At 42.8% G+C, this 12,376-nt stretch overlaps 1 protein-coding gene across 1 annotated transcript in view; it reads right to left on the minus strand.

Moving 5' to 3' along the window:
- NECAB2 (N-terminal EF-hand calcium binding protein 2) overlaps positions 1–12,376 on the minus strand; it is a 109,964-nt gene that overhangs the window by 83,040 nt on the left and 14,548 nt on the right. The window contains exons 2-3 of the mRNA XM_035119359.2: positions 5,776–5,801; positions 290–387 (exon numbers count right to left, since the gene is read on the minus strand). Coding sequence (XP_034975250.1) covers positions 290–370 — 81 coding nt within the window. The 5' untranslated portion in view covers positions 371–387; positions 5,776–5,801. The remainder of the gene's footprint in view (positions 1–289; positions 388–5,775; positions 5,802–12,376) is intronic.

Genomic DNA, 12,376 nt, shown 5'->3' on the forward strand with positions numbered 1-12,376 from the left:
AAATTGAAGGCCATTTCCCCACCTTATCCAATGCCCTGCCAGATTCTTTCACTCATTTGTCTTTTTTCATTTAAAAAACCTATTTCCCTCTAGCATCTGGGCTTGTATAACCCAGCCCCCAGTTTTCATGTGCACTGGGGGACCAGAAAAGCATCAGTTCTCCACATTTCCTTCAGCAGGATCTACCCCCAAATAAAGAAGTCACACACTCCAAGAATCCAGCTTTGACCCACCCAGAACTTTAGCAGCTATAGATGCATTGTATATATATGACATAATGAACACTCACCCGTTTGGTGTAATCCATGGCCTTCAGAATGGAGAGGTTGAGGGTCTCCAGGGAAGCCAAAACATCTTCATAATCTCCCATGTGGTCGGTAAAATAATCTGGACCCCAAGGATATTGCAGGATTAAAGGAGAAGGGAGGGAAAAATAAAGGATAACATTTTAATCATACTTGCTTGCCTCAAGGTAACTGTCCAAATTGATAACTTGCTGTTTCAAAGTGTCCAAATTGATAACTTGCTGTTTCAAAGTGTACCGGCCAGGAAATATTCCAACTTCTAAAAACAGTGCACTCCATTGTGTTTAGTAGGTGAAAGGGGTTCAAATCATAGAGCTGGGCAGTGGCGACAGGCTTGTAGGAAATGCAATGCTAGTCCCAACAGGTGGTTGTCCAGCCTCTGCTTGAAGACCTATTCAAAGGGTTGTTGATAGTTGAAGGCAAGTTCTTACTGTTCTGCTACATTTATTTTTGAGGGATAATTTGCATGACCTTTTCTGTACACCAAGATAGTAGTTGAAGAGATTTGTTTTGTGGCTGGGCCAGAACACCATTAAGCTGAAATGTGCAGAGGAAAGAGGGAGACCGCAACCATTTGTCACCCCCCTAACACATTTGATCAGGATTGTTAGCAGATCTTGCCTGGATCATCTCCTGCCTGTGCTACCTCTCTTTTGACAGCCCCAGATTAGTCCATGTGGACCTGACTCAAGGTCAGGCATCCCCAAACTGCGGCCCTCCAGATGTTTTGGCCTACAACTCCCATGATCCCCAGCTAACAGGACCAGTGGTCAGGGATGATGGGAATTGTAGTCCAAAACATCTGGAGGGCCGAAGTTGGGGGATGCCTTTTCAAGGTGATCTAGGGCTGCCTTGACCTAGTCCAGGCAAATCCCAGATTAGCCTGAGTCATGCTGATTTCGTTCGGGACCTGAAATTTGTCTGGACCAAATGCACAGCCCTCAAAAATATCTGTAAGTGAAATAATCCAATAGAACAATCCTATTAGTTGTAGTACAAAACAACTGGATGGCACTAGGTTTAGGAAGGCAGATCTTGATGTCATGGACTGGCTGGATGCAAAGGAGATGTGTGAGGCACCAGTTGGGGAACCCCCAAGGAAAACCCCAGGGAAAGAAGGCTCCGAGTGAGGGGATTGGTGGTGGGATGACAGGAGAAGAGAAAGGAGGTGTGGTGGAAGCTGAAGTGGTAACAGGGTTTAGTGAGCAGGGAGAGTCTGTGGCAGAGGCAGTTCAGAGTCAGAGCCAGAAGCAGAGGCTGGTGAGGAAGGGAGCCAAGAGGCTGATATGAGTTAGGCTGGTGAAGAAACCAGGATGTCTTCTCCTCCTGTTGTGACCAGTTCCCCACCACTCTGATCTCCTAGGACCAGAAGAGGTATGAAGAGGGAGGAGCAGAGACAAACATGGCAATGGAGTCTCAGATTGCTTAGGGAGTACACAGGGGAGGAGGAGACTTAGGCAACTGTGGGGATCTACCAGGGTGTGTTGCTGTGCTCACTAGGCCTGGCCTCCTGAGCTAACCTTGTTTCCTTGAATAAAGAGTTAATTTCACTGACACAGTGTGATTTATTGCTGACCTGCCTCTGATTCCCACTCCTGACACTTATCTATGAACCTCCACCCGCAGATCTAGATCTAAGTAAGTTTTCCGTCTTTATTTTTTTATAAAGTGCAGAAATTGGTGCTAACATAATCTCTATTAGAAAAGAAGAAGCAATTCATATTGAATTGACATTTCTTACAGAACTCTCCTATAAATAACCTCAAAAGACAGTCCATTAATTAGCCTCCCTTGGCTTAATTAAAATGCCATATATCTTTCTGAACAGCATGCAGGATGAAGGGAGCGATAGCAACTGCTGGAAGAGCAGTGAGGAGTCCTCCTTCTACTGTGATCCACAGCGGCTTGAGCCTGATTTTTTTAAAAACCCAGCCACCTAATTTCCAGCAGCTGCAGATATTTCCTCACCATACAAGGGAGTGAAAAATAAATAAACAAATTGCTTTGGAGAGTTGGCTTTTAGAAATGGAAGGAATGGCTTTTAGAAATGAGGAATGGAAGAAGTAAAACCTTTTCTGGAGATGATAAAGCAAAACTTGTGACACAGTCCATAAAACCTGAGAAGAAGAAAAATACGACCGCGATTTTGGCAAGGGCAGGCACTGAAAAGCTGCACATGCAAAACATGATTAAATTGTAATTTTGATTTAAAAGCCTTTGCAAACACAAGAGAGAGATTTCACCTGGACCAACGGGAGATTTTAGGCACTTGGAAATAAGTGCTGAGGGTAAGCCTAACACAAGCCCAATGGCTGCTTGCTGGACACTAGAAGGTTGGCTTATTTATGCCCTGGTCTTTCAACTGAGAGATTCTCAAGATGACTTTGAAGAGGTTGTAATAGTTAGGGGGCCACCAAAGTGGGCACAGTGTTGCCCTTGAAGTCTCCCCCCAGCAACAATAAAGCCTCTCAGCACCCATCCCATTCAGGGGCCTCTTAGAGCTGAAGGAGGAAGTTGGAAGAGTGACGCTGAGAGAACATGCACAGAAGTGGGCATTCTAGACAGGGATTGGAAAATCCGTGAATTCTCTCTCTCTCATTCATTCATTCTCTCTCTCTCTCTCTCTCTCTCTCTCGTTTCCTCATTTCTCCAGTCTTAAGTTCAGTTCTCCACATTTCCATGTCAGCTTATCTTTTTATTTAAAAAAATCCTTATGAAAATGAATCAGCATGTTAGTGTGAATTTCACCAATCTACACATTTATATCTCTGCATAGTATATGATTTTTTGCACACATTACTCAGAGAATAAGTGCATTGCAAAATTCGGGAGGATTGCAAACGGTGTCTGTGTTTCAGTTTGTGCATTGTTTCAGAGAGTGCAAATTAGGCAGCTTCATCTTTAAATGAGAACTGAATCTAATTCCTCTTCCATCCCTAGCTGGAAAACAACAGCTGAACAGGGGTTACGCATGTTGACATATTGGTAAGAGGAGTTTAATCCTGAGTGGGCTATGTGATCCCTAGGTCGCTGTAGGTGCAATTACAATCAAGTGCAGGTAAGCATTTGCCAGATGTTTCTGTTGTGCCTTTGGGCCAAGAGTTTATTTTTAGCAAAGGACATAAACATCTGAAGATAAAGTATGTATCCACTACCTTTCTCAACTTGATCTCAATCTTGATGTCCTAGTTAAGAGAATTGTCTAGCAACATTAATTTCCCCACTTCTGTTTCCTACCTCAGTGTAACAGTCTGAGAAGCACAATCTAATCTACTTGTGACTTGGGGGGTTGGGGCTGGACAAGCACTCTGTTTGTTGACCAAAAGCTTCCATGTGTCACAAAGACAGGCAGGCCAGCCTCAACCCTGCAATTTGAGTCTTACATGACCCCCATTCATACAATCAACCAACTTGTGAAAGGGATCTGTGAATGGAAATGACCAATGGGGTGCCCAAAGGGTTCATCAACCTGGCCCAACAAGTTCTGCTATTATATATTCTCTATGTGTTGTGCATAGAGCCCGCTCAAACCCTGGGGGAATGGCATTCCAGTCACATATACTTTTTATGAGTGTGGAACTCACCTGAACCCATTCCCCCTCTTTTCTCAGATCTTGCTGAAGAGCAAGAGGTTAAATCCCTGGCATTTCAAGGTAGAACTGGGAAGAACCTCTGTCAGAAATCATGGAGAGCCACTGCTGGTCAATGTAGACCAGGGGCAGGGAACCTTCAGCCTGTAGGCCAATCTCAGACCACAGAGGGGGTCAAAATTGGCCTGCGAGGCTATTTCTAAAAAAAAAAACCATGCCCACCTGCCAATCAACTGATGTCACTTTGATGAGGGTCAAAGACATTCTTCATTGGCTGAGTGTCAGCAGGATTTAATCCCTGCTCATCAGCTAATGAGCAGGGGTTCAATTCTACAAAGTCATAAGGTCAGAGAGGGCTCTTATTCTTGCATTCATGCCAGGATCCAGATAAATTCCTTCTCAAGAACAGGATAACACAATCTGGAGCAAACTATGTGAACATACAGAACTTCTGCCGTAGGCTGGGAACAGGAACACTCAGCTAAAGCACAGCACAGGGCTGTTTGAAAGCCATTTTGAAAACAGCTCTGTGTTGCTCTTTAAAGCTCTCTTTTGGAGATTTAAAGAGCAGTGCAGGGCTGCTTGCAAAAGGACTTTCAAACAGCTCATACTGTGCTTTGAAGTCCCAGCAATCATGGCTTCAGAGCACAGCAGCTCCTGATGTCATAGTTATGTCACATTTGGCCTGCGAGGGGCCAGGAGATAATAGTCGGGTCTGCCTGCTAGGAAAGATCCCCCATGCCAGATTTAGGCAATACAGTGCAACCTTGGAAGCTGAACGTAATCCATTCTGGAAGGACATTTGACTTCCGAAACGTTCAAATTCTGAGGTGCAGCTTCTGATTGGCTAGCAGCTAGGCTTTTTGCATATTGGAAGCCACGTTGGACGTTCAGCTTCCAAGGAACGTTAAAAAACCAAAACACTTACTTCTGGGTTTTCGCCGTTTGGGAATTGAAACGTTCAGAAACAGAGCCAAGGCACCACTGTACTGAGCTAGGTGAAGCACTGGTCTGCCTTCCTTATATGGATAAGGTAGTTATATATTTTTATTATTTCTGTCTGGATGATATCTCAGACACTACAACTAGAGTTGCCTGGATAGGTAGCTCAGTGGTAGAGCATCTGCTTTGCATGTAGAAAGCCCCAGGTTTAATCCCTGGCATTGTCTCGTTAGTGTGGACAGTAGTGAGCTAGATGGACGGATGGTTTGATTCAGGGTAAGGCAGCTTCCTGTGTTCATTTAGGGCTGAAGTGCTGCTGCTGCTGTGCATGTGGGGACACTCTCCTATAGCAACCCACTTTCTTTTCACTTACCATCAACTAACAAGGATAAAATGTGTGGCCTTGACTTTGCTGGAGGTACAGTACTTGGACAGGGTCTGATCAGCACTGCTGTTAGAAAATGTGCTCTGCACTGCTGTTAGAAAATGTGCTCTGCATGCAAAGGATCCCAGGATGGGGACAATTCAGAGCAACATGGTCTGATTCCATGTACGGCTGCTTCCTGTGATTGATTTTAAATAAGGTGGTATCTTTTTAAGCATGGGGTGTAACTCAGCAGTAGGGGACATACTTTGCAAGTACGAGGTACCAAATTCAATGTCTGGCCTCTCCAGGTAAGGCTGGGAAGGACTGCCGCCTGAAATGTTGGAGATGCTGCCATGATGTCAGTGAAATACTGCGCCAGATGGGTCACTGGTCTGGCTCACTTTCCAATTCTTATTCTTATTAAATATGTACACCACCCTATACCGTAGATCTCAGGGCCGTTGACTACATACCTAAAAATGTTCCTACTGAACACAGGCATGCCAATGCTGTTATAACCAACAAAGCTGATCAGGGAATTTGCTGAGCTGCCAAAAGATAAGATACTCACCACATAATTCCTTCGTATCCACGTTGCTTTGAAATAAAGAAAAGAAAGACAGGAAAGAATAAGAATACACAAAATTAGAAGGAGAGAAAGCGGGAGCTGCAAGAAACTGAGAAAAAGTGGAGCCAGAACAAGATCACTACCAATGTTCAAAGATGTTATATATTGCTGTTCTCAATGAAACGTACATTTCAAAAGCCACACGCCAGGACTTTCACATCAAGCATTCCTGATCCAATTGTAATTAAATACACTGAATTGCACTTTGCACATATTGTATTTTGCTTTTGTTGTTGTTAACAAATGAATGCAATGAAAGGTAATTAGTGTACAGTAAAATCTCATTTATGCAGATCATGGCAGGGACAAATAGTACTTTCAGGGTTATGTTTTAACTGTGCATTCCTTGCCTTAACACAAATTAAATTCTGCGGACAGAATCACACAACTTGATCATATCTACATAGTTTCTCTCATTTTGCATAATATTGCTATTTTGCTAAATTTATTGGTATATTAGCTAATCACAATGTGGGCTAAATATAAGGAAGAACTTTTTGATACTAGGAGCTTTTCAACAGTGGAATGGACTATCTTGGAAGGTGGCAGGCTCTCATTCGAGTTTTTTTAATGGAGGTAGGCTGACCAGGGTTTTTTTTAGTTGTGATTCCTGCATTGCAGGTAGTTGGACTGACAATTCTATGTTTTTAAGAATTGTCTGAAATGGTTTATCCAGCTGCCTAGTTGACTTCTTAAATTTCAGCAAGCATTGTCCACATCCTTTCAAGTCTCTTTTTGCAGCCAGTGGGTGAAAACACGCACTCTGGAATGCAGAGGCAGTAATTACCTTTAAATGCCTCTTAAAAGCATATATATCTACCCAAGCTTTCCTGGACTCTGCCTCTTAATTTTTAATTCTGTTTTGAACACTGCTGATTTTATCTGTGGAACACATGTTTTCTGTTTTTCTTACATTTTTGGAAATTTTATTGCTTCTTATCTGTACTTTTTAATGTAAACCACAGAGATCTTTTTATTATTATATTGAACTGTATGTTTTTAAATGAATAAACTTTCTAAAAAAGAAAAGAAAGCTGAGATTCTTAGGAAGCTGGTTTGTGGTTTTTTTGTTTTTGTTTTTGCTGAATTTCATCTTTGTTTTTCCTGCGCCACTGCAGAATTTTGTCATATATGCACCCCTGGGTTATGGGTGCTGCTGAAACAACATTTGAGCTTTCCTCTTATGCTGGTTCTACCCTGAGCCCTGGTGTATGGAGGTCTCGTACACCCCAGGTAGTGTGGTTGCTGACCTTGAGCCAGACATCTTGGAGAGTGAAGTCAAATGGGCCTTAGAAAGCACTGCTAATAACAAGGCCAGTGGAAGTGATGATATTCCAGCTGAACTATTTAAAATTTTAAAAGATGATGCTGTTAAGGTGCTACACCCAATATGCCAGCAAGTTTGGAAAACTCAGCAATGGCCAGAGGATTGGAGAAGATCAGTCTACATCCCAATTCCAAAGAAGGGCAGTGCCAAAGAATGCTCCAACTACCGCACAATTGCGCTCATTTCACACGCTAGCAAGGTTATGCTCAAAATTCTACAAGGCAGGCTTAGGCAGTATGTGGACCGAGAACTCCCAGAAGTGCAAGCTGGATTTCGAAAGGGCAGAGGAACCAGAGACCAAATAGCAAACATGCGCTGGATTATGGAGAAAGCTAGAGAGTTCCAGAAAAACGTCTACTTCTGCTTCATTGACTATGCAAAAGCCTTTGACTGTGTCGACCACAGCAAACTATGGCAAGTTCTTAAAGAAATGGGAGTGCCTGATCACCTCATCTGTCTCCTGAGAAATCTCTATGTGGGACAAGAAGCTACAGTTAGAACTGGATATGGAACAACTGATTGGTTCAAAATTGGGAAAGGAGTACGACAAGGTTGTATATTGTCTCCCTGCTTATTTAACTTATATGCAGAATTCATCATGCGAAAGGCTGGACTAGATGAATCCCAAGCCGGAATTAAGATTGCCGGAAGAAATATCAACAACCTCAGATATGCAGATGACACAACCTTGATGGCAGAAAGCGAGGAGGAATTAAAGAACCTTTTAATGAGGGTGAAAGAGGAGAGCGCAAAATATGGTCTGAAGCTCAACATCAAAAAAACCAAGATCATGGCCACTGGTCCCATCACCTCCTGGCAAATAGAAGGGGAAGAAATGGAGGCAGTGAGAGATTTTACTTTCTTGGGCTCCTTGATCACTGCAGATGGTGACAGCAGTCACGAAATTAAAAGACGCCTGCTTCTTGGGAGAAAAGCAATGACAAACCTAGACAGCATCTTAAAAAGCAGAGACATCACCTTGCCTACAAAGGTCCGTATAGTTAAAGCTATGGTTTTCCCAGTAGTGATGTATGGAAGTGAGAGCTGGACCATAAAGAAGGCTGATCGCCGAAGAATTGATGCTTTTGAATTGTGGTGCTGGAGGAGACTCTTGAGAGTCCCATGGACTGCAAGAAGATCAAACCTATCCATTCTTAAGGAAATCAGCCCTGAGTGCTCCCTGGAAGGACAGATCGTGAAGCTGAGGCTCCAATACTTTGGCCACCTCATGAGAAGAGAAGAATCCTTGGAAAAGACCCTGATGTTGGGAAAGATTGAGGGCACTAGGAGAAGGGGACGACAGAGGACAAGATGGTTGGACAGTGTTCTCGAAGCTACGAACATGAGTTTGACCAAACTGCGGGAGGCAGTGCAAGACAGGAGTGCCTGGCGTGCTATGGTCCATGGGGTCACGAAGAGTCGGACACGACTAAACGACTAAACAACAACAACCCTGAGCCCTGCATGGAGCTGTCCAAGGTCCTATTAAAATCTTGCCTTTGTACAGTACTGCTGTAATCATCTCTCAAAACAGCAAGCAATGAGTCACAATACAGAAATGCCTCTCTTGCTGCACCGCTCTAGAGTTCCTTAGTTCATTTAGTCATCCTTCATCATCATCATCTTAAGGTAGCTTATAGCAACTAAACAATAAATACAATAAAACCACATAAGCATTGATGGGAATATTGAGGCCAAACTATTACATTACAACCACAGCAGTGCATCTGATGTTGAGCAACATCAAACATTCCCTAACGCTTAAGGAAAAGAGATGGATCTTAAGGCTCCATTGAAAGCTCAGCAGTTTTGACTCCAATCAAAATTCCTGGGGTGCCACCACTAAGAAGACCTCAAACTGCACCCCCATGGGTTTCATCTGTAAACCGGGGTCCCTCAGCAGACATTAAGGCTGTTGAGTGGCAATCCGGAGGGGCATGCCTTCAGGTTTCTGGTTCTTATGTAATAACTACATGATTAACAAACACACAAGGAGCTATAGTTTCTGGAATGGACAAATTATCCCAGAAAGGTTGTAGGTCTGCTGTTTCTTCTAAACAGCATTGGTCAGAGGCTGAAAGAGGGTCTCCTTAGCTCCACTATACCTCTGTCTGACATGTGCAATGTATATCCTCTTGTCTTTAATCTGCACTTCCTCTTGCACCTCTGTCATATGCTCATATATGCAGAACAAACCTTCTATGGATGTGCTAACCAGTCTATTTGTCACTGAGAGCCTTACAGCTTCATTGCAAATGCTGCCACTGCCTTGTAAGGCAATAATAAAAAAAAACCCTTCTGTCCTAGAATTTTTTATTTTACTGGTTTTATTTATGTGCTAGAGAACTGTTTGATTAACTCAGACTCATTCTTGATTTGACTGATGGGTCAAATTTTAAGTGGATTATGGAGAAAGAATAATCAAAAAGCCTTTCATTGCTAGAATTCTTAAGGCTGCTTCATAAATTCAGAAATAGCTTATGGTGCATTCTTTCAGACTGCTGGCATGGGGTCAATTCCTAGATGCTTCCCCATGTCAAAAATCCCCAGCAAATGAAAACCTTGCTCATCAGGGAAAGAGGTAGCCTAAATTCCTTCTCTCTGTGAGTGGTTGTAGGATTGAAGCCTAAATGTATTTGTTTCATAAAGCACAGATTTTTTTGATGTGCTGTCTCTCAAAATGTGCATTTTAAAATTAATTTTGTTACATGTTTTTGAGACAAGAACCATGCTAGAACATTCAGGGGAGTGAGGAAGCTGGCAGATAACCAAGTTCTGATTTTCACATCAGTCTGGAGGTGCTGATAATGTCAACTCATTCACAAAAATCAAATTTCTCAAGTATCTCTAAAGCTAAAGGATTATAGAAAAAGCCTTAACTTTGACTTGAATGTGCCCAGCCCAACACACTCAAAAGCCTTGTGTTTAGGTTATTTTATTTTTATTTTATTTTTAGTAACACCCTTCACCCAAATATTTGTTTTGCTGCAAATTAGGCTCAACATCTTTGGCTTCAAAAGAAGTACTATAGGGCCTGATTTAGCAGTAGGTTTACAACAGGGAGACAGAATTTCTGGTCTGTGGGCTTACTTTGGCCCACAGGCTGTTTTACTCAAACCACACCCATGTTTTCTGAGCCCTAGGTCACGTATGATGTCAGATGTGAGAAATTTCAAGTTCTCTCCCACTCCCTCTTGAAACTCAAGCTGGGCTGCAAATGAAAAACAGTCACGCTGCATTTGTAAAAGAAGAAAGAAAGAATTGAATGTGTACGTAGAGAACACTCCTAATTAGTTTACAGTATGTCACCTGATATCATGGTGATGTCAGGTGATTGACAGGTGGGTAGCTTGCCCACTTGCCATAGTGGCCAACATGGGGTGGGCGAGTTCAGGATTCAGCATGCTTGCCAGATCCTGTTCACCACTCCTAGTTTCCAAGATGCAAGTTACAAAGTTTAAAACAATGCAAGTTTTTTAATCGACCAAGCCAGTATAAAAGTGGATAATAACCTCCCCAATTTTCTGTTTTCCTCTTAAATGCATGCCAGCATTCCCCAAGTACTCTGCGGGTAGATTTGCCCAACCTGGTGGCCTCCAGATATTGTTAGACTCCAACTCCCATCAGCCCCAGCCAGCATGTGCAATGGCCAGAGGTGATGGGACCTGGAGTCTAGTAACATCTGGTGGGCCACAAGTTCTTTGCCCTTGATTTAGATGGTCCACTACATCCAGGGAACCATGGTCTATCTTCTGACCATATTGAAATATTAGAATCTGAGAACAGAAGGTTCATTGAAATTGCAGTCCCAGTCTAGATATTTAGCTGGCCTGTGCCTGTCCTGTTTCAAACTGAATTCAAGGTATATTTTTCTCAGAATGAGGCCAACAAACTGCTTCCCTTGGCACTGGATTTTGGATTAGCAGATGTTCCTTATCAGCTAGCTGAGGAGCAAGGCTATTCTCACTTTTAAAATATAGTTTTTTCTCATTTTTAAAATATAGTTTCATCCTGATAAGGCTTCCAAGGATAGTGTGTGATTGACAGCACTCTCTTGCTGAATCAATTCCAAGCCATATGTCTCATTTCCCACACACCCCTCACACACATACACAAAATTTGGCTTAAAACAGGGGTGTCTAACCTGTAGCCTTTCAGTTGTAGTTGGACTCTAGTTCTCAAGAGCCACAACCAGCATGACTATGATCAGGAATGATGGAAGTTGCAGCCCAGCAACACCTGGCAGGCCAAAAGGTCAACCATCCATGGCGTAAAAGCCATGTCTTTGAGATCTAGCTAATATTTAATAATCTCTCCTGAGCCTGTTCTGGTTCCCAAAGCCTAAAATTTTTTTGCAGGGCTACTGAGAGTTAATTTCCATGAACATATGTTACTCTCAAACTGATGCCATTGAAATGCTAAACATGCAAATGCAAAAATTCCTAAATAAAATCTAGCCTACTTTAGCTGAGAACAGTTCAGAGCACACCAGGGGCAAGTAATTGCTTAATCAGAATCCTAACCAAATTTATAAGGAGGAAGACAGTGTAGGCAGAAAACAGAACACTACTTTCTGAAGAGCAGGAGTAATTGAATGTAGATGCAAGTTAATTAGTTGGACTTTTGGTTACAGAATTTCACCTGCAGTGAAGCAATGGACTTTTTTACTTGGTTTTTTATGATGGATGGAACCACTAATTTCTGTATGTATATTGATCATATGTGCAATAATGCCCCAGAAACACCTGGCTCAGGTGTCAAAGGCCAGGGTAAAGAAGTATGTCTTTAACATTTGCTGAGAGCTGTATAGTAAGCCCTACACATCTCTGTGGGGAGATAATTCCATGATAAGGGCTGCGACAGAGAATGTCTCCTTCTGGGCCACCACACCCTGAGTTTCTGAGGGTGGTGGAATAACCAAGAGGGCCGACACCACTAATCTTAACACCCAGGAGGGTCTGTGGAGAAGGAGGCAGTCTTTAAGATATTTGGGGCAAACTGGCAGCCATTTCCCGAGGAATACTAGGTTCTGTTTGAACCAGTGTCTATAGACTTGGGCTGTGAGCTCTCCCGACCAAACAAGAGACCCCATCCAGAAAGACTGAGGAACCTCATATGAACAGGGACTTTAAAACCACACTAGAGCAAAAACTGCACAATGAAGCACCCCTATCGAAGAAAGCTTCTTGGTTCAGAGATAGGTCTGCTGGGAGATTA

Source organism: Zootoca vivipara, chromosome 6, assembly GCF_963506605.1.
Source record: "Zootoca vivipara chromosome 6, rZooViv1.1, whole genome shotgun sequence".
NCBI lineage: Eukaryota > Metazoa > Chordata > Lepidosauria > Squamata > Lacertidae > Zootoca > Zootoca vivipara.